At 46.2% G+C, this 23073-nt stretch overlaps 1 protein-coding gene across 1 annotated transcript in view; it reads left to right on the forward strand.

Moving 5' to 3' along the window:
* LOC144137988 (uncharacterized) overlaps positions 1 to 18217 on the forward strand; it is a 36662-nt gene extending 18445 nt beyond the window's left edge. The window contains exon 3 of the mRNA XM_077670019.1: positions 16453 to 18217. Coding sequence (XP_077526145.1) covers positions 16453 to 17598 — 1146 coding nt within the window. The 3' untranslated portion in view covers positions 17599 to 18217. The remainder of the gene's footprint in view (positions 1 to 16452) is intronic.
* The last annotated feature ends 4856 nt before the right edge of the window (positions 18218 to 23073 follow it).

A 23073-nucleotide genomic window follows, 5' to 3' on the forward strand; every position in this document is an offset into this window, starting at 1 on the left:
AAACAATCTCTCCAATGTTATTCACAGAATGCTTACAAGAAGTATTCAAAACGTTGGATTGGGAACAGGTGGGAGTAAGGGTTAATGGAGAATACCTCAGTAACCCAGATTTGCTGATGACGTTGCCTTGCTAAGTAACTCGGGGACGAATTGCAAAGCAAGCTTTCCGCACTGGGCGAACAGAGTAGAACCGTGGGCCTGAAAATTAATATGCAGAAAACAAAAGTAATGATCAATAACCTCGGGACAGCACAGCAGTTTGAGATAGGTGGCGAGGCAGTGGAAGTGGTAAGCAAATATATCTACTTAGGCCCAGTTGTGACCCCAGATCCCAACCATGAGGCAGAGATAATTAGAAGGATCAGAATGGAGTGGGGTGCATATGGCAGACATTCTCAGATAATGAATAGCACCCTACCATCGTCGCTGAAGAAGAAAGTGTATGACAGCTGCATCTTACCGGTACTCACCTATGGGGCAGAAACTTGGAGGCTCACCAGGAGGGTTCAACTTAAATTGAGAACGACTCAGCGGGCAATGGAGCGGAAAAAGATAGGTGTAACATTAAGGGACAAGAAGAGGGCGGAGTTGGTCAGGGAGCGAACTGGTGTTAAAGACATATTACTAGAAATTCAGAAGAAGAAATGGACGTGGGCAGGGCGTGTAATGCGAAGGCAAGATAACCGCTGGTCATTAGGGGAACAGAGTGGGCCCCTAGAGAAGGCAAGCGTTGCAGGGGGCGGCAGAACGTTAGATGGGCCGACGAGATCAAGAAGTTTGCGGGGATAAATTGGTCACAGTTGGCACAGGACCGAGGTAATTGTAGAATAATGGGAGAGGCCTTTGCCCTGCAGTGGGCGCAGATAGGCTGGTGATGATGATGATGATGAGGCGTGCCTCATTTACAAAGTTGAGTGATTTTTGCTATGAAGCAGTATATGTGTAACACCCCCCCCCCTTTAGCCAGTTTTCATTTCATGAAGCCGCTTAACAAGGCGGGGGTAACATGCTCCCCCTCGCGAACGCCGACCCCTCCTTCACAACCAATTTCCCTCAGCACCACCCATGCCTCTTTTACAGGTTGCACAATTGCCTTATAACGGTGGTATAAACCAATTCTGACAAAGACCTTACCGCGTTTCCCACAAAGAACCTCGTACTATTGATGAAAATGTTGACGAAATGCTTGCGCGAGGCGTCATTCCGCCCTTGTAAGGTCCCTGGGCGTCTCCCGTAGTTCGATGGTTGAATACGTAGTTCGATGGTTGAACAAGAACGATGGTTGAATACGCTTTTGTGTCGACTATCGCGCCTCATTAAGATACCCAGGAAGGATGTCTACCCTCTCCCGCGTTTTAATGACGCCCTTGACTGTTTGAAGGGAGTCGAATATTTCTCATCACACGACTTGCGTTGGGGGTACTGGCAGGTATACGGCTGATCGCGCAAAGAAGGCTTTCATATTAGCTGGCGGACTCTATAAGTTCAATGTCATGCTGCTCGGCGTTTGTAAGTGGCTGCCATTATCGAGTACATTATGGACAGTATATAGCACAAACTAAAATGAAAAGCATGTGCGAGCTACCTTGACAACATCGTCGTTTTTTCTCCAGATTTGGAGGCACATTTATGCCGCCTGGAACAAGTTTTTACTTGTCTTGCCGAAGCAAAGCTGCAGCTGAATCTCAAGAAATGTCGCTTCGCCACTCGGAAGCTGACTGTTTTGGGCCCCGTAGTTTCGAAAGATGAAGTTGTACCCGACACATCTAAAGTTAGGGCAGTTGCGGAGTTCCCAAAGCCGACATCTATGAAGGCCCTGCGGAGTTTCTTGGCCTCTGTTCTTACTTCAGGCGCTTCGTCGGCAACTTTGCGACCATCGTGCACCGTTGACGCACCTTCTTCCTGGTACCTCTCAAGACCTCACCACGTGGTCCCCTGCTTGTGAAAACGCCTTCGTGACGGTGCGGAAGCTTCTTACGTCGTCACCTGTTCTGCGGTATTTTTACCCAAAACGCGCCCATTGGGGTTCGTACTGACGCCTGCGGGGTCGGTCTTGGCTCTGCTTGCTGAGTGTAAATCAAGCTTTGCCGAGTACATTGTCGCCTACGCCAGCCGTGCCCTTACTAACGCTGAGTCAAACTACTCCGTCACGGAAAAGGAGTCCTTGGCCATAGATTGGGCACTAGAGAAGTTCCGACCTTTATTCTACGGCCGCCCATTCGACGTCGTCACAGACCCCCATGCACTACGCTCGTTGTCCACACTAAAGACCCCTTTGGGCGGCTAGCTCGCGGGTCTTTACTGCTACAATTGTTGAATATACGTGTCGTGCATCGGTCAGGCAGCCAACATTCCGACGCTGATGCCCTACACCGTTCTCCGATGTCACCAGAGCCTGCCTGCATCCTTCCTAACGACGCTGTTGTGTCACCTATATTTCCCTTACATGCATTCTGAACTGCGCAGGGACCCATGAATTGCTTCGCTCATCTCCTTGCGCTCTGACGCTTCCCGTACTGAACGACCTCGGGCCCGGGGCAGGCAAGCTGTGCACGTCACGCTCCTTGACGGATTGCTGCATCAGCGGAACTACCTCAACGAAGGGCGAAAATGGCTGCTCGTAATTCCTCGGCGTCTTCGCACCGACATTTGCGCATCTCTTCATCCCGATCCGATGTCTACCCACGTTTGCTTGTTAAAAACGTGCCAACGCGTGTCCGTCTCCGATATAACTTGTGGGATTCTACATTTCACACACTAGTTATGTCTCACCCCGCAGCCATCCGCGCTCAGCAAATATGCCTTGCGAGCGCACGCTGCGGAATGGTCGGTTGTTTGCGGAGACAGACAAAGGCAGGGGCGACAAGGGCAAAACATCAATGGCAACATTTATTGCAGCGTTCAAATCAAGTATACTGCATACAGACTAATCGTAGACCCTAACGGTAACATTGGGAGCGAGGCACTAAACAACGCTAGATAACGAAATGATTGCACTCACCGATTGAATACCGGAGCAGCGGGATGCCGCGCGTGCGAGCGTGGGTGCACTCTCTGAGCTCGCCCGGACATGTCCCTTTGTGGTCCGGTCAAGAGCGCCAAAACGTCCGCGCGCTACCGTATCCCCAATACAAGAGAGCTGTCCCCTCGTCATGCTACATTCCACCTGGCCTTGCCGAACGGTGCCTCTAGTGTCGAGGAAGAACTCGTCCTCGGGTAAGGCAGAGGGGAAAAGGGTCCACTCCATCTAGGCAGCAACAAACCTTCCGATCGCTGGCGCCCTCCCGTATGGCTCCCGTCGTGCGAGCGAGGCGCATTGTGCAACGCCGGCCGCGATGGGAAGCTAGCCAAAAAGGGGGTCGCGTGAAAGTCGCGATTCCCACATTCCTTCCTCCTTAATTCCTTGCGTACGCCGCCGAGAGCTGACTACAGGATTAGAGGCAATGGAAAGGTCGTTCGTCGATTAAATCGTTAGTCACTGCATCGTGTTGCTTACGCCGGCTCCCGCTCGTCCAATGCCACCGCTGGTAGTGTACCAGCAGACCCAGTCGTCACCAGCTGATGTCTGCAGGCAGGTATATCCGGGAAGTATCGCACCAGCCATCCCAACCAAGCCTTGCTCAAGTGGTGGTGGATCCGTGATGGCGCGTGGCCGCAAAGCGACCAGAGACTGCAGACTCCCTCAGCCAGGCTGGCGGTTGCATGCTGCACCGCGCTGCTTCAGCAGGTTTGCCAGCTGCAGACGACCCGTCGTCCCGGACAGCAGTCAGCAGCATAAACATGCTCCGTCATGTGGACCAATTCTGGGTGGCTCAGCTGCACAAAGAAACTCCCCGCACCTTCAGCGTAGGGCGGAAAAATAACTCTCCGATCGTAACGCCTTTGTGGCGCGATCGTAATGACAATTGCAAAGTTGTCAGCATTGCCTTTGCTCTGTTAATGTCAAAAAAGCCATACATAGAGCCGGAACAACCGGCTATAGTAGCCCCTTTATCCCATTGATCACGTGGTTCGATGTTGAATATCACAATCACCATGGCTTCGGCATAACTGCCAGGTTGTCAACGTCAACAAAGCACGCCAAAGTATCCTAACTTTGCTGCGTCTAGGTTAGGGTGAATACAAACTCGACTGCATCAATACCGTGACACAATCCGATGGTTCAGCTGCTAAGATTCTCAGCAATGCAACCGCTCTGGAAATGTCAACAGAGCAAGAACCTGTTCTATCCCTATACGGTACAGGGCACAAAGAACACAAACGATCGCATAGACCGCCCGGCGCGCTGCTTAACCACACAAATGCGAAAGCAGTACTTGCTCGCATCAGTAACACTATATTCATACACATGAGCGCGGAAATATTTGCTCCCAACGACAGCCCTACGTTCACACACATGAACACCGTTTGCGTAAAAATGGTGAAATACGTTTCAGCACACTGGCGCTTTGTTCACGTGAACAGATCTTGGTCTCTCGAGCTGAACAAGAGGGCTCCAGCGACGTTACAATTACAGGGCGCAAAGTTTGTCCCGCGTAGTTCTTTTCGGTCAGTGGAAAACAGGGAGGGAGGAGGCACCCCTTCAGTCCCGTCGCTCGAGCGGCGCGACAACAAAAATAGCTACGCTGCGGAAGGCAGTTTGTCGCGCAGCGAGGGGTAAAAGCAACAGTCTTTCTGAGGCGGGAGAGATTCCTTTCTCTCACGCGAGGCTGCCAACCAAAGAGAGGGAGCGCACCGTACTGCCCTCGGATTGTTCCTAAGGGCTTGCCTTGCTCCGGGAGGACCGGCTGCGAAAGCCTTCATGTCACTAACTTCAGCAAACGACCCGCATCCAAAAACACAACAAAATAAAATAGACCAAACGAAAAGAAACCCTGAACGTGTCCGTACGTAGAGCCGTGAGGAGACATCTGCTTTTTAGTTTACTACACGCTCGCTGCAACACAAGCAGCTTATGGGCGAACGGCGCCTACCGCAATCAGCGGTATCGGAGCGCCCGTGCCAGGCTGCAATACCAGCTAGCCTTTTGCGGCACACGTGGCCCGGCCACACGGCTCCCGGAGCCTCCACTCCCGGAGACGACCAAACATAAAAAAAAACACGGACCCAAATTGTAGCTCCCGTACACACTCACTTCGAGCTGACACAACGGGGCGGGCTCCCCGGCCTAGCGTGGATGCAAACTCAGAAACCCTCGTTTCCATAAACAACAACGTCCCGACAAAAATTCCGAGATAACTTGTTAACTGTCCGCGACGTAATGCCATATACACGATTGCTGCAAATTCGGCCCTTAACAAAATGAGAACGCCGCAGCAATGAATAATTCGCCTCAACCTCAGGAAACTACGCCTCTGCTAATAACTCGCTCCAATCAGTTAGGCGTGAAGTCTGTTGTCTATGCCCGGATCGTCCGACGCCAGAACAAAGTATGCTGCCGTGCCTCCTGCTCGCCTCCGCAAACAAGGCCCCACGTTGGGCGGCAGATGTGGGATTCTACATTTCACACACTAGTTATTTCCCACCCCGCAGCCATCCGTTCTCAGCAAACATGCCTTGTGAGAGCCGGCTGCAGACGCGTCCGTTGTTTGCGGAGACCGCCAAAGGCAGGGCCGTCAAGGGCAAAACATCAATGGCAGCATTTATTACGTTCAAATCAAATATACTGCATAATAGGCCGTAACGGTAACATTGGGGGCGAGGAACTAAACAACGCTAGAGATCGAGATGGTTCTACCCACCGATTGCATACCGGAGCAGCAGGGCGCCGCTCGTGCGAGCGCGGGTGCAGACTCCGAGCTCGCCCGGACACGTCCTTTGTGGTCCGGACAAGAGCGCCAAAACGTCCGCGCGGTACCGTATCCCCAAGACAAGACAGCTGTCCCCTCGTAATGCTACATTCCACCTGACCTCGCCGAACGGTGCCGCTAGTGTCGATGAAGATCTGGTTCTCGGGTAAGGCAAAGGGGAAAAGGGTCCACTCCATCCAGGTGACAACAAACCCTCTGGTCGCGGCGCCCTCCCGTATGGCTCCCGTCACGCGAGCGAGGCGCACTGTGCAACGCCGGCTGCGATGGGTAGCTAGCCAGAAAGGGGTTCGCGTGAAAGTCGCGATGCCCAAAAACTGGCGCGGCATGTACATTGTGCGTTAGGTTGTGCACAGACTGCCAGCGTCGCAAGTCTCCGCCGTCCGGCTCGGTGGGTCCACTGCATCCGCCTCCGTGCCAAAAGATACCTTTCGACCGTGTTGGTATGGACATGTTTGGACCTTTGCCTAGCGCATGCAGTCGCCGGCAACCGATGGGTTATCGTCGCCGCCGATCATCTGACGCGCCCTGCCAAAACTGCTTCCCAGACGGCCGCCACAGCACGAGCCGTCGCCTGTTTCATCATACGCCGCTTCATTCTGCGCCATGGGGCGCCTCGTGAGCGTCTCAGCGACAGGGGACGTGTTTTTTCCGACGTTATTCGTGCCCTCTTTGCTGGGTGACGTGTTGTCCATCGCACAAGTACATCGTAACATCCGCAGACAGACGGCCTCCCTGAGTGCTTCAACCGCCCCTCGGCGATATACTGTCGATTTTCACCTGAGCGGGTCATGATGACTGGGATCTTGTGATGCAGTACGGGACTTACGCGTACACAACACCCATACAGGCCACAAGAGGTTTCTCGCCCTTTTTTCTCGTATATGGTCGGGAGCAGTCATGCACCCTTGATACTGTTGTCTTCTACCGACCGGATTACTCTGAGTGCTTCCCAGTTTCTGAAGCTGCCGAGTACGCGGAAGAATGCCGTCAGCTTGCAAGGTCCTTTACGACTCAAGAGCAGTGGCAGCAAAAATCTCGGGACGACGACGCATCTGCACACAAGACGTATTCACCTGGATCAATGTTGTGCTGTGGATTTCCTCCACCACACCAGGATAGTGTAGCAAGTTTCTTCCTCGGTATTACAGAACTTACCGTATTCTCTAGCGGACGTCACCGGTTAACTACGTCAAAAAGCCCATGACACCTTCCTCAGACCTCGGTCGCCACGGGAGGGAGACTGTTCACGCACAGCGTTTGAAAGCGTACTATGATCCCTTAGTTTGTCGTGTGCCCAGTTAGTAGCCAGGATGGCGTTTTGTTCCCCGGGGGGGGGGGGGGGGGGCAGTGGTAATGAGGTGCGAGGTATAAATAAGAAACAGCGGAAAATGCTCTCTAATGGTCATGTGGCCTCAGATGTAGCTATGTTGCTGGCAGACAGCCAGCCGCACGTGCAGGACAAGTAGCTCGGCCAGCGCGGCTTTGGGTCTGATCGTTTGTTGGATCCCTCTGCGCTTCTGTGACATCTGTGTCTACCAGCAATAACCCCCCTTTCATATGGCTTATATTGCCCCTGAAAAAAAATGTCTTACAAATATTCCGCTTGGGCTAAGAAGTGAAGCTGCCTTTCATGACATCTATGTAAGCCTGGTATTTGTAAGCTGGCTTTTCAACATGCCTGTTGTACAGTGACGTACGGCCATCTTCTTAGGTATTGGGATTACAGAAGACCGCTCGAACTGGTGTGTTATTGGAAGGATCTGTAACAATGTATATGAAAATAACCCACCTAGACAAATCTGCCATTACGCCGAATTTTATTTCCTTCTCTTAAGTAGTTAGCGTACTGTGAAGTTGTAAACGTTACAGAATTGCTGTGTACTATCAATGCATCGACATCTACGGAGAGAGCATAGCTAGAAAATGGCCCGAATGGTAGTGGTTTGAAACAATCCCAAGGCGAATTGGATGAAACTTAAAAATTACACGACAAGAAGACTCTACCATTACGCCAAATTTCATTAATTTGTGACGATTAGTTAGTTTAGTTAGTTCTGTAAACGTTACAGAATTACTGTCTCCCTGAAATACATGGCAATCAATGAAGGAAGTATAGGTGCAGAAGTCGGCTGTAACTGTTGTTCTAGCTGAACTATCCTTCAAATATTTTATCACAATTGTCCCCTAAGGCGCCTCTAACATTAGGCACAAGAACGAAATCAAAGCTAGAGAGAATCTCCGTAAAAACAACTCACAGCTCCGGTGTTTCAGGAGATTTTACACTAGGTGCTACGGGATTGGATATTTCTTGCCTTGCTCCATGGCCCTGCCGTAGCGCTTCTGGCTCCCAATGCGACGCGACAAAATACCTGAAACAAATACTCCCAGCACGTCGTTTTCTCCTTTTCTCACTGTCTCCCTCCCTTTGCGGCTGCTGGAATGAGCCAACGGCTGCCGTGCGGTTCTTCCGGTTTCGCAGATCGTTAAGCACTTTCGTCATGATTGCCAGCACCACGAGTACCGCTGCCCCAAATGCTTGAAATCGAAATGCACTGCACTTGCATTGCATGGGGTGCCTCCACCACAGCAGGGTAGACATAACAATGAAAGGGAACAGTTCATAGCATTTAAAACAAAGGTTGACGAGCGAGTACGGGAACTAGATGCTAGGCTTCCTGAACTGCCAATGGAAAGTAACTTTCAGAGCGCAAAACTATTTTAGCCATGCCACAACAATAATCAATTGAAAAAAGAGCAAACATAACAGCATGAGGCAGCCTATTTCCAAACACTACATTGTTTCGATCAAAATGAAGCTCTGATAAAAGTCCTTTAAGAGCTTGCAAAACCGATAAAAAGTGAGTACGAGAACTAGATTCTAAGTTTGCTAAACTCTATTCGGGCAGTGGCCCTTAGAGTGACAAAGTCATTGGAGTTCGCGGCAACATTATTAACTAATACAACGGTTTAGACCTGCCTCCGATTGCAACGCGGCTGAGATAAAAGCTCTACACTGGAAAAAGCGAATACTTGATGATACATCATAACCTCAGTGTTGGCATCGGTTCCAGATGGCCAAAAACACATCACCGGGTTTACGAAGGGATATGCGACGCTCACAGGAAAGTCACTGAAAGATGGTTGGTCTTGGCGTATGAGGGACGAAATATATCTACGGCGATACGAAATGTCTTGGGGATTCACTTCAAGAAGGACGGTGACAGCGTGCATATTGCTGCGTGCATTGAACTGCACGAGAGTGGAAATAACGAATTTCTTGGCTGACCACTTACAAAACAAAGGAAGCTAAGCACCATTCATCCGAAAACGCGACAAGAACGGCTGGTTCGTGGGATGCCAAGTACCGAAAAGACGTTCAAGAAACATACTAGACCAATAGAGGGCATTAATACCCCAAGCGTATTTTGTTGATACGGAAGTTGAATAATGAAATCTAAGGTTCGACGAAATCTCGTCTGGTCGGGTAAAAGGTCGGAGCAAATCGGTCGAAGCAAATTCTGAAAAACTAAAACAAGAAGAAAAAATATACAATAATTACGGAGACTGGCGAACACTGTAACGGCCTGCATTTCCACAATTATGCAGATTTTGGGAAGGTTCCAAATGTAATCATTATAACAACGTAAATTTATTTAATTGGTGGTACGAAATTTTGAAAAACCAAAAAATAGCAAAAATAATAAGCAATACGGAAAATGGCAAAACTAATACGCATGGCATTTCCACAGGAATACAGATTTCGCGAATGTTACACTTCTAATCTTTATAATAGCGAGAGTGAAGTGATTGGTCGGATAGGATTTAGAAAAACCAGAAATTTTGGTTATAAAAAATAACACTAAAGACAAGGGGCGTAGGAATGCTACGCATTTGTAGATAATTCTCTGAATTTCTTCAGAGTTTCTGAAAATTTCCTTTAGGTAGCCATGGAAAAAGTCAAGCCTCTTCCAGAACCGCGACGCGCCGAACGCAGATATGTGTCCGTGGCTCAGCAGGCGAAACCATAATACTCGCCCCCCCCCCCCTCCCCCTCACCCTCAAAAAAAAAAAGAAATGTAAAGCAAAATATCCGTGAACTCGTCCGAATACGGGAAATCGGAAAAATATTGACCCTAACGGTGTTATTGTCCATAGCTTCTACCGATCCCATTAGAAAAAGAGCCTAAATACTAGAGAAATCTACAATGTTCAAACTATGCCTACACATCAGCAGTATAGGTAGATGTTCCCTAAAAATTTCGCAGTTAAAAATTCAACCGAGAAATGAACCTTCGCTATTTAAACTCTGACACGCATCACCACTAATTCCTCGCCTCCCGTTACCTCGCAATACAAACTGAGGGCCGAAGTTCGTGCTTCGGGCTCATTTGCTCAGTGAGGAAGGCTTCCGTACGCAAGCCGAAACGTCTCTTTTTTTTTTTACGCTTTTAATAAGCCTTTGGTCGGTGACCGCAAGTTTTTACCTAAGAAGTTGCATTAAGAGGCCCAGAGTGTGATGGTTACGCTAAGAGATATCAGCTGCTGCTAAGGTTTAAGTACTCCTGTGATGCTACTGAAACGGGTACGCTTGCTAATTATATTGAGCTGCTAGTAAAGAATGCCCGCAGAGAAGATAATTTAAGGAATCATAACGCGTTTAAAACTGCAGTATGTTAAACGTGGTTGTGCTGACATCGCATTGTACGACCACCAACTTGCACAAGTAATGCACACTCAGAATGCAAAACACCCTGTTTATCGGAGCACCCTTACTTCGGAACTGCGTGCTGAAACTAAAGTTCGCAGTAATTAACGGTTCCTTCCCGCGCGATTTCGCATTTCCCAAGGAAACAGCAAATTTAGCAATCCGCGCCAGAAATGAATGCCCAAATGGAGCGGTTTGTTCTCCGTGTGTGCCTGGCGAATGAAGCGCAATTTTGAGCATTCGTATTCGCTTTGAAGGCTAGGAGGATTGTAAACGCCGAAAAAATGGCTCTTGTAGCATTTCCTGGAAGACGATTGTCTTCCGTAGGTTCGGGAAACAATAAAATTTCGGTCAATCTACGCGAATATTTCTCACCGGACACCTCTCAAGCAAAAAAAAAGACAAATGTGTGCTCAACACTTTCTTGCGTAACTAACTACAACCGTAATCGTTTTTCTCCCTATAAAAGATTAGTGCTATAGTTCGCCCGCATGTGCATGTGTGCTACGTTTATAACTAAAGCAACCGCTTCTATAACGTGTCAGGGCGCACTACGGTGTATTCGAGATACGGGAGGCCAGAAGGCCAGATTGGTCGGCCTACGTGACCTTATTAGAAGTCATAACAAGCTCCCCCTACAACCCCCCCGCCACCAAAAAAAAAAAACAGCTTCATATTCGTAATTCTCGTGAGGCGCGGAAGAACGCCAGGTGTTGATAGGTGTTGACCTTTGCGTACAGTGGTTGATATTGGCATTGTTTAAAGGTACTTTACGCTCGTCAGCGTCGTAAACTGCGGTCATGCCAGGGACGAATGAATTCTTTAGAAACGCTACCTTCACGGCTCCTGAATCTTTTTACAATGTATCGGTTAGAGCGGCGAGACTCTGCGGAAGGCGTTGTACGGACGTGTTCCGGTGGCCTTTGAGGACTATACATACCTAAACAAGTTTATATTATCAGGGAGTGTGTCACTTCTCTGTGTGATTGCGGTATAGAATAACTGAAATTACTGAGTGAATGATTTTGGCCTTCCTAAAGGCATTACACGATGCGCATAGAGTATTTCCCAGCTTTGCTCTGAAACTGAATAATGTCATGTTGGAAAATCCGGGGCTGCGCAGCATACTATCCAAAGCAAAGTGTCAAGGACGTAGTACGAACGTTTTCTGCTGGTGGCCTTGAAGATATAAATGCTCACAAATTTTATATTCGCAGAAACGGCGGCCCTGTGAGGTCTGCTGTATGGCTGACGTTTTATTCTTACACGCTAATTTACCATCGGAGGAAAAATGAGTCAACGGGCATCTTCGCCATAATTAGCGGTGTTCTGCCATGGCCTTGCAGTGTTTCCAAACTTTCCGCACATATCTAGACGGCGTTTACAACAATATTCACTGATACTGATAGTTATAATAATTATAATAGACACTGATAATTATAATAATAAAAACAATAATTTATATCCAACAGAAAGAAAACATGTAGAGAGGTCAGGCCTACCAAAGCCTGACCTCGGTTGTACGGGCCTGTTTTAATTAGCATGGGCAATTAAGGCCCTCAGAAAAAATACTCGTACAAATTTCTATGGGATGGCGGCCATGTTATGTGTACCTACGGAAAAAGTACAGTGTGTGTTAATTATAGACTTCGACGAAAATATGTCTGCGTTTCAAGCTTGTTGTGGGAGATTAGAACGCATATTTTGTAGCTATTGTGGAATAAATAAATGTGGCCCTTAGTTCGTATTGCGAGGTAACGGGAGGTGAGGAATTAGTGGTAATGCGTGTCAAAGTTCAAATATCGAAGGTTCCTATCTCGGTTGAACTTTGAACTGTGAACTCTTCAGAGAACACCTATACAGCTGATGTTTAGGCATAGTTTGATCATTGTAGATTTCTGTAGTAGTTAGGCTCTTTTTATAAGGGGATCGGTAAAAGCTAGGGACAACAACATATTTACAGACGGTATTTTTTTCTATTTCCCGTATTCGGATGAGTTCACTGAATCTTTTCTTGACGTTTCTTTCTTTTTTTATGGGGAGGGGGGTGTACTTTGGTTCGGGCTGCTCCGCCACGGACACGTATCTGCGTTCGGCGCATTGCGGTCCTTGAAGAGGCTTGAATTTTTCTGGGACTACCTAAAGGGAAATAAAAAAATATAACCAATGTGTGTACCAATGTACCAAAATGGTGTACCAAAATTATTTACCAATGCCTACCATTCTTAATCCACTTGTCTTCAGTGTTAGTTTATTATAGCCAACTTTTCTGCTTCTTTTAATCCTATCCGTCCAATTCTCTCCATTCCCGATGTTATAACGTTTAGAAGGGTAAAATTCGCGGAATCTGCATTATTGTGGAAATGCAAAGCGTCACACGTTTCGCACTTTACCGTAATATTTTATATTTTTCTTTTTTTAGTTTTTCGAAATTTCGTGCCATCAATTATTTCCATTTACGCTATTATAGCGATTACAGGTGAAACTTTCGAGAAACCTGTATTCTTGTGGACATGGCATGCGTTACACGTTCTGCAGTTTTCCGTAATTTTTTTAAATACTTCTCTTATATTTTGGTTTTTAAAAATATCATCCCACCAATTATCTCTTTTTACGTTATTATAGCAATTACATTTGAAACTTGTGCAAATTCTGCATTATTGTGGAAATGCACGGCGTTGAGGGTTCGGCAGTTTCAGTAATAATTTATATTTTCGTTTTTTTAGTTTTTTCAAAATTTTGTGTGACCAATTATCTCCATCTATGCTATTATAACAATTACAGGTGAAATTTCCGGGAAATTTGCATTCATGTGGACATGACATTCGTTATAAGTTTCAATTCTTCGTAATTTTTAATATTTTTCTTACTTTTGAAAAACGAACAATAAATTCGAAAAGCGCGAAGATAACGTAGAAAAAAGAATAAAGAAAGCGAGAACGATCCAGCGATGCAATGTTTTGAACTTCCACAAAAATGCATAATTGCAGAAATTAGTACATTTTATCACAATGTCCTAAACGGAGATAATAGCGCGGACGGAATTTCGAAAAACTAAAGAATCGAAAACATTAATATTTCACGAAAGTGAACTGACCACGCCAGAATAGGCATTTTATGCATATGCACAAAACTCGCAGTAAACTAGAAAAAGCGTGAAGAACGACATATATACGAATGAAAAATTAACAAAATTGCGTCACTCGTATAAAACGCTGCAATTCCAAAAACATGCATAATTTGGGGAAGTAACACGTTGAGCCCTAATACTGTAAAGGACATATTTGCTCATACCAAACAGCGAAAAACAAAAAAAACAAGAAAAATAAAAAATGTACAAACATCAACTCAAGAAATAAAAATTATCCTTCTTGTAAATCTCCTCCGAACTACGAAAAGGGACCTAGAAAGGCCAGAACAGAACGTTAGAAGTACCAGAGTCCTTCAATGCTTTACTGGTCACGAAACTTCGGCGCTCGTTTCATATAGGGACCGCGCGCGCCACTACAGGCGCCACCGCCGCACGAAGGTCATCCAGCCTCCGCGCGTGCGGCGTATTGGCCAGCTCTTGGCGTGCACACGCTTGCTGCTTTTGGTGTCTGCGCGCTGATTAAGTGTTTTTTTTTTTTTGTAGTAGTTAGCGATGAATAGTCCAGTCATCGTGTATATCACCTGCCTTCAATCGGGTTTTATTTTTCGAAGTAAATTACCGTAGACTTCGGCCGCGAACGGCAACGGCTTCTGTGTGTTCTGGCACAAGCGCTGCGCCGTCGTGTTTACGGATTTTAAAATCTATTTTGCTTCTTTTCTTAAAGCAAAGTTGTAATTACCACATATACGGTAGCTGTCTAGTCACGGACTGCTGCGGGCCTATCGATAATACAATAAAAAAAAACTGAAAGAAACCAAGTACGCGTCGTTCAGACTACGCTTCATGAATCCGTTGATTGCTCTGGAATGCACAGAACGCTAAAAGAGGCAGCCGAATAGTATTGTCGTTTCGATGAGTGGGTACATACTTGAGAATATCTAAAAACGCTGAACAAACACGAAGGATCAAAACACGAAGAGATATATATTGCACCATTTGTCTTTCTGCATCCACGCTTTGCAATACTTGCAAAAACAGGAAGCGAAAAAAGAATAAAACTGATTTTATCACACGCAACAAAAAATTTATGTTACGAAGGGAGACAAAAGAGCGTGGTCTAGCGTACAAAAATTTATTTTTTCGCGCTGCGATGTGCAGCACACGGAGGAAACAGAATGTTTCCGCGTAGCCAAGAACGAAGCAAAGCTTTTCTGAACGCAGCCAGCTAGCGATCTCCAGCACTACAAAAGACTAGAATGAAACACAAACGTCGAAGAAGCTGTCCGCAGTATGACGTGCACAGATGAACGTCGATAAAGTGAGTTGCGCGGCGTTTGCTATGCATGCATTACTCTCGGAACGTTATTAATTTGAGATCCATGGAAATAGGATCGAGAACATTGTCGAAGAAACAAAAAAAATCAAGTTAGCGACAAGGTGGCATTCTTCCCATATCAAACAATATTGCCCGACGGGCCGTACGACAAACAGTGCAAATGGGCGCTCCGGTTGAAACGCCACATAAGAAACCGGAATCGGCCACGCGCGGTTACAAAAAAAAAAAAAAAAAAAGAAAACGAACCCTAAGGGATAATTCGTGGAAATATGAAAAGTAAAAGCACAAGGACGTCCCAAAGCTCTTTTACACGCGAGCCTGAGCGCAAGGTAATACAGTTTGCAAACAGGTAATGAAGCACCGCTACAACCTGACTGATATGACAAAAATCCGGCTTTAAGTTAGCCTTGTACAATTCTAGGTCAACGATGCTCTCAAAATGGTACATTGCTTTTTCCATTCTCACACAGAGTGCATTTCCACACACTGTCGCACACTTATAATCGAAGCTGAAATCTCCCGTTGCTTGCCTTGGAATGGCGCGCCTCCAATTCTCACGCAGCTGCCCGTCGCTCGGTCAACAGAACAAGGAAACATTTTCTGTGGTGTCGTTGTACAAGGAACGACATCCCAGGACGCAACACATGTTCGGCATCGTCGTTGCACTAATTAAGTCGCATCGCGAGAGCGCGAAATGCACATTACATTTTTTTTCCCGCACAAAACAAACACAACTCGCCGCGGCTCCGCCGTTCGAGCCAGCGCAATTGCGCTGGCTCGAACGGCGGAGCCGCGGCGAGTTGCGAGTTGCGGCGAGCTGCGGAGCCGCGGCGAGCCGCGGCGAGTTGAGCCGCGGCGAGTTGTGCCCGAGGAGTGACCTCAGTGAGAGGGTGGCGCCACCGCGCGGCGGCCAAACGCAGCATATGAAGCTCTCCCATTGAGTTACGGAGAAGTTTCGTGACCAGTAAAGCATTGAAGGACTCTGGAAGTACGAATGAAAAAATAGCGAAAATGAGCCCACCATACAAAGCCCTGAATCTGTACACAAATTCATATTTGTGAAAGTAATTACATTCAGTCAGAATAGCGTAATTGGCGATAATTAGTCGAAAGTAACTTTGCGAACCAAAAAATACAAAATCACAGAAAATAAAGAGCACGAAATTGAAGTAACAAAATCAAAAGCCCAAGAAAACAAAGCAAACACGAATAAAAAATCGCGATAACAGACCAACCCGGCACTGCGCTTTCGATCTGCTGGAAAATACATAATTGACCAAATAAATCCCTTGAATCGCTGTATTTTGTGCGTGTAGATCATAGGCGAAAATAAACAAAATATTAATTAACAAAAAATTGCCCGACATATTGGGATAGTCATTGCCATATCTGGCTGTTCAGAACTCACAACATAGACTCGCGGCGTAAAAGCGCTACGCATTGTTAGGTAGTTCTCTGAATTTCTGGAAAACGTTTTCCTTACAGCTTTCTGATTGTGTCCTTCACGTAGGTGTACTGCTGGAATGAAGCCAACGGCTGCCGTGTCGTCCTGCCGGCTTCGCATGTCACCGATCACATTCGCCATGACTGCAAGCACCACGTGACTCGCTGCTTCAAGTGCTCGGCCGTGGTGTTGAGCCGCGACGTGTGCGCACACCTGAAGTCCCGATGTAGTGCGCTTGTATTGCATGCTGCTCCTGCGACACAACAGGACGCGGATAACAACGAAAGGACACAGTTGGTAGCCTTCGAAAAAAGCGTAGCTCACCGTGTACGTGAACTAGATGCTAAGCTTTCCCAATTGTCCTTGGAGAGTGGCTCTCAGACTGATAAAATTACGGAGCTTTGCCACACCATCAATCATCTGAAGGAAACACTAACAGAACAGTCTGGACCAGCCGCAGCTCCAACAATGGCACGTTCGGAAGGTCACGAAGCTGAGATGAAAGCCTCGGTAGCGTTCGCACAAACAATAGCACAGCGAGTTGGCGAACTAGATGGCAATCTTGGTCAACTCTCCCCGGACAGTGGCTCTCACGGCACCAAACTGATTGATGTCTGCAACACAATTACTCATCTGATGAAAGACCTAACAAAGCAAATTCAGCGAGCCTCAGATAGCAACGTAGCCGAGATAAAAGCCCTTTACACCCAAAAGAGTGAATCATTGTTGACCGCCATAACCTCAGTATTAACATCGGTTCCAAGCGACCGAAAAACACATCAGCGGGTAGTAAAGGGATATGCGGCGCTCAAAGAAAAGGCGCTGAAAAATAATTGGTCTGACAGCATGAGCGAAAAAGTTTATCTAGGGCGCTACCTAATGTCTTGGGGAATTGACTTTGGAAAAGACGGTGATAGCGTTAAGATACTTCTTTCGATTCAACTGCACGAGGGTAGAGAGGACGAGTTTCTTGACTGGCCATTTAGGAAAAGACTGAAGCTCAGCATCATCCACCCCGAGACCCGACAAGAACTACACCGCTGTGGCAGGCCAGATTCATCCGAGGCTAACAGGAATTGTTTTTGTAGACCAATAGGGGGCAGCAATAGAGGCATACGCTTGGGGGCCTCACGTGTTGCGACAAGTGAGCTAGAACTCGCAGGTTACGTTAAGGGAGACCAGCTGTTGGTAAGGTTTGAGGTGTTCATGTGATGGTATTTAAAGACGTATTAGGTTTCCTCTACAAAGCGAGATAAGGCCGCACAATTCCGGAATACAAGATAATTCTAGAAATAATTGCAAGTTTAAAAGGCAGCGTGCTTGGTATACGTGTGCATACAGAGTACGTTAGTAACGCCGACCTGCGTATGTAATGCGCACGCAAAACATAGAACATGTTCGTCAGAATAGAAGTACTTAAACCGGGTTGCTCATAATAAATTTCATAATAATTTTCTGTTCTCCCTGGTGTGCTTTCTTCTTTGGCAAGCAACAGGCACATTTAACAATTTTTACAAGGAGTAAATACAGAAATTAAGCGGTAGCTAGTTGTGTTTATATAATAAACTGAAACTTTAACCTTGTATAACGGGTTTGCAGTACAGGCGACGCAAGGCACCGGGGTGAAGCTTTTTTTTCTGGCTTGGCTTGGGAGACAGTAATGTTGATGGGCACGGCAAACGATCAAATATCATTAAATCTGTGCGTCTATTGCTCACCGAAATCGTCGCAAACAAAAACAATGCGCGCTAAATCTTTTTTTTTTTATTTTGTTTAATTGTGTGGTAGGGTTTGGCTAGGAATACAATAAAAACTCCGTTTAACAAAACCCGATCTTCCGAATGTTTTCATCTAACGAACAAATTCACATTCCTCGAAGGTGGCTATAAGGCCTAATACTTTTGTAAACTCGAGCTAACGAAACAAATTCAGCGCCGTTCCCGATTTAACGAAGTATTTCGAGAAACATACACATTCCAAAAGTAGCAATACCATTCAAACTAGCATGAACATTAAAAAGTATCGAAAAACGAGGCATCTATTACGAAGCATCTAGGCATAAGTTAGTTTCCGACGCTACAAAGCTGTCAGAGAATGCTGACGAACCAGATACCGCGGAAGATCGTGTGACGGGTCCAGGCCATGTGACGGACGCTACTGATCTGCTCAGGCGCTTTTGTGGTGTTCACGAAGGAACCAAGGACACAGTAAACGCACTTGCGGGAAACGAACACTCTGTCGATCCAATTCTAACAACGCGCACGCACAAAACACCAAAAATCACAGTCTTTCTTCACATGAAATAAATGCGTTTCATCCCAGTACCCCTATCGTTTTATTGTTGTTATTTTGAGTGAAGACGTTTAACGCATTGGTAAATTATGGGCCCGCGAGAGCCGCGGCCGCCGCAATTACAATGTCGTGGCACCACCGGGATGCGCCCCCCTTTAGACATCAAAGGAAATCAACTGCTTCTAACTTGGCAGTGGCGATTTTAGAAAGTTCTCGAATTAACGAAACAATTCGCTGTGCCCAGTAACTTTGTTAGATCGGGTTTTAATTGTACCTACTCTGAGTGACGCCATCGCGAGTGCGTGTGGTCGCGCATGCGTGCGCGTGCGTTGGTGTTACGTTTTCAGGCAAAGAAACAGCTTTTATGACTTATTTGGGCCTCCAATAGTCATTCCAGCCATGTGAAGGTAGAGACCCATAATGGGTGGCCCGTAAAACGTGAAATGCCAAAAGGTGTTCCCTCCGTTCCCTCCCCCCGTAAAAAAAGTCTATATTCCTCATCGTGGAGGAAAACAAAAACGTTAGTGAAGACTCTCCCTCTACGTCGAGGTCCTATCAGCCCACTAGCCCTTCTCATTCTCCTGGAGCTGAGCCTTGTGTTCTATCCCACCACTGCTTTCGTTCTAATCAGCCATAGTCGCCTTCTGTGCCGGTAAAGCTGGAACAATGCACCCGAAAATTGTGTAAACTCTCTTGGTTCATTACAATCAAATGCTCTGTTGTGCCTAGCGTACACTGTTTTATTCTTGCTTTTCTTATTTCTGCTTTTTTGCTGTTTACTGCTTGTATTATTGTATTGTTGATATTGTTACCACTTTACGCCCCTCCTGCTTCGTCGTCCATGACCTGCAGTATGTTCTTGAATAAATAAATAAATAAATAAATAAATAAATAAATAAATAAATAAATAAATAAATAAATAAATAAATAAATAAATAAATAAATAAATTTTGTTCTCACTCAAATCTGGGTTCACGGGCCGTAAAAAAAAACAAAAAAAACTGTCGGCGAAATTTTGCCAAAATTGAGCCACCATCATCATCATCATAAATTGTTTTAAGAAAGAGTAGATGGGGGAAGGGTTGGAGAGAGAAATTAGGGAGAACCCCTATTTCTAGGGACCATGCAGCCCTTGTTATAAAAATGGAGCTATACTTTGCGCATACCTTTTTAAGGAGAAATGGATAGTGCACGTCGGTGCCCAACTAAGTATGCGGCCAATTTTGTTGCTCTTTGAACAATGAACCAAAAATTTCGCACACTGTTTATAATAGTTTAATACTAGCTGAACGCACCTTCTCTAAGGATCCACTCTGTTACCCTTAATGACCAACGGCTGTCTTGCTTGCGCATTACATGCCCTGCCCTCGCCCATTTCTTTCATTTAATTTTTACTAATATGTCCTTAACACGCGTTTGTTCCTTGACCCAGTCCGCTCTCTTATCATTTAACGTTGCACCTATAATCTTCCGTGCCCGTCTCGCTGGCTCCTCCTCAATGTAAGTTGAATCCTTTGAGTCAGCCTCCAGGTTTCTGCCCCATAGGTGAATATCGGTAAGATGCAGCTGTCATACACACTCTTCTTCAGGGGCAAAGGTTGGCTGCATTCATTATCTGGGAATGCCAGCCGAATGCACCCCACCTCATTCTTATCCTTCTAATTATCTCTGCCTTCTGGTTGGGATCCGGAGTCATTACTTGGCCTAAGTAGACACATTCACTTACCACTTCCACTGCCTCACCACCTATCTCAAACCGCTGTGGTCGCCCGAGGTTGTTGAGCATTACTTTAGTTTTCTGCATATTAACATTCAGGCCCACGATTCTACTCGGCTTGTCCTGTGCGGTAATCGTGCTTTGCAATTTGTCCCACCATTTACTTAGCAACTGGCTTTCTGCCGCCCCGAGTGCCGGGGGGTGGCAATGAGTTAGGTGGGCAGATTAGATCAAGAAGTTTGCGCGAATAAATTGATCGCAGTTAGTTTTGGTCCGGGATACTTGGAGATCTATGGGAGAGGCCTTTGCCCTGCAGTGGGCGTACACAGGCGGATGATGATGATGATGATGACTAACTGAGCACAAAATGTCATGCGAAAACACTTTTTGTTTTTAAAATAACGTTTTACAGTTTTCTGTTTTGTTTTCTCAGCTTAAGGAACAGTTTCAGAAACATTCTTATGAGCACCGAGCTCAAATATTTTCTGGTCGTTGTAAATACTTCCGGCTTTCTCCGGAACAATTGAGCAAAAATTGCAACAATTGTTGATTTGTCTTTTTTACATTACGCATGCTAAAATTTGAATCATTTCCAAGAAAAACGTGCATCAAGAACATAGCCTCCTTAGAACATTAAATTCTGTTCAGAGTGTGTAACCAGCATTCAGACTCACAAAAATAGCTTCAGAGACTCGAATGAGTGAAGGGAAAATGTTCCTTACGCCAGCGGTACTGTTGTTTGGAGCAATCAGACTCCAGATTAAGTTTTCTTTTTTTTTTTGCAAATTGTCGCTTCTTGTGCGGATTCGGGGAAAAGAGATTGGCTGGTAAAAACGTTATTGAATACCTGCAGATTTTCGCTGTGTGGGCGTATTTCCAAACGCTTCGCTGCACAGAGCACCCACGTGACATTTCTGTCCGCGCGATGGAGAACGGTAATTCAACGTGGTTATTGGCTGCTCCCCAAGCATAAAGCGACATAAAAGATACCAAATCACCATTAGTAACAAAAACGACGCGTAGATTTCAGTTTAGAAAAAAAATGAAATGTCGAAATAAAATAGGCAATGAATGAAAAAAAAAACAAGAGATAGACATGCTGGGGCTCGAACACAAGCCGTCAGCGCCAGTACTCAGTGCTCTACGACAAGGCTACAGAACTTTTTTTTTATTGCCTGCTTTGACATTTCTACAGCACATCACACATCATGTCATGTAATGATCCGTCAACCCTACTTGGCTGACTACGTGGCTTGAAAACTTTCTAAGACAAACTAAATCGTCAAGCACAGGCAACCACTCAGGGGGATCATCCTCAGCACGAAACACTACCCGTATATACTGTACGCTTTCAATGAAATTTTCCCTGACAGGCCGGGCATTTATACCCGCATTCCTCACCGCCATTCTCGCCCTCCATATACTATGAAGGCTGAGGAGCATGATCAAATCGTACGGCACACCGGCCTCATTTTTTTCAGGTAGGAACCGAATTCCACGCGGCGTTATGGGTAAGTCTTTCTTTAACGTACGTTGGAGTACGTACCAGTGGAACACTGGGTCCCAACAGTCGATGAAGACGTGATTAATAGTTTCCGGCTTTTTGCACAGTCTGCAGTTGGTAGTCCACGGCACAAAAATACCTCTTTCTGCTAACCAAGTATCTACGGGAAGGGTTTCACTGTGCAGTTTTAAAAAAAAGGGACTTCATTGCAGGCTTCACAGGCATACTTTTAACCCTCCTTAAAACATCAAGCCCTGTGCCCGCACCGTATAACGACCTATACAGTGGCACAGGTGAACAAACATCCACTAAATCTTTGTACAGGCGCTTCCTGGAAACACTACACAGGTAGTCGAAAGAAAACCGTACCTTCAAAAATTCAACAGACAGAGCCACTTCTCGCAAATATCCTTTCACCCCCCTGCACACAATATCACTTGAAGACACAACAAAGTCAGGCAGCACATTTTTCAACCGCACTTGAATTACAGTGCGCAAGAAGGCGTCTTTTTGAATCCGCACAAAACAAAACCTTGCGACAACTTGTCGTAAAAATAAATGACAAAGACCAATGACTGGGCGAAAAATGTTAGAGCGACTGGTTCTTTCCCAGCTGGAAGACCAAATAAAGACCGCAAATACTCTGTGAATTTTTAAGTGCGAATGCACTTCTTAAGCGGGCCTGAATCGTCCGCCGCCGTAGTCCGCATAGCAACAGCTGCGGGTGCGCGCGCTCCTCGTCTTCCCTAGCAACGGGGGGAGATGGGCGCGCGCTGCCTAGCCGCTGACATGGCACATACCCACGTGGGGGATTGGCAGGAATCGGGCGTGAGAAGGGCTAATGCACCCGCTTAAAGGAGTACTGACACGAAATTTCAAAGCTGAGATCCGCTCTAGCAATCAAGTACAACGACAACACAAATAGGTGTCTGTGAATAAACGCATCTTTCTTTCTTTGTAGTTGTGTGTGTGTGTGTGATCTCTCTATCACGAACATTACCGAACCGCGCAAATTCAACTCGTGCATTCGCACTTTCACATTCTTCCCCTCGGGGAAATGCGGTGAATTTTTTGGACATTAGCACGTGACATACACAACACTTGCAGCACGTACCACGCTTTGGCTAACAAAAAAAGGTTGCAGATAGTGGCACGGGCAAACATAGAAAAATTG

Source organism: Haemaphysalis longicornis, unplaced genomic scaffold (genome assembly GCF_048455015.1).
Source record: "Haemaphysalis longicornis isolate Haplotype H1 unplaced genomic scaffold, Haemaphysalis longicornis Haplotype H1 scaffold_5, whole genome shotgun sequence".
Taxonomy (NCBI): domain Eukaryota; kingdom Metazoa; phylum Arthropoda; class Arachnida; order Ixodida; family Ixodidae; genus Haemaphysalis; species Haemaphysalis longicornis.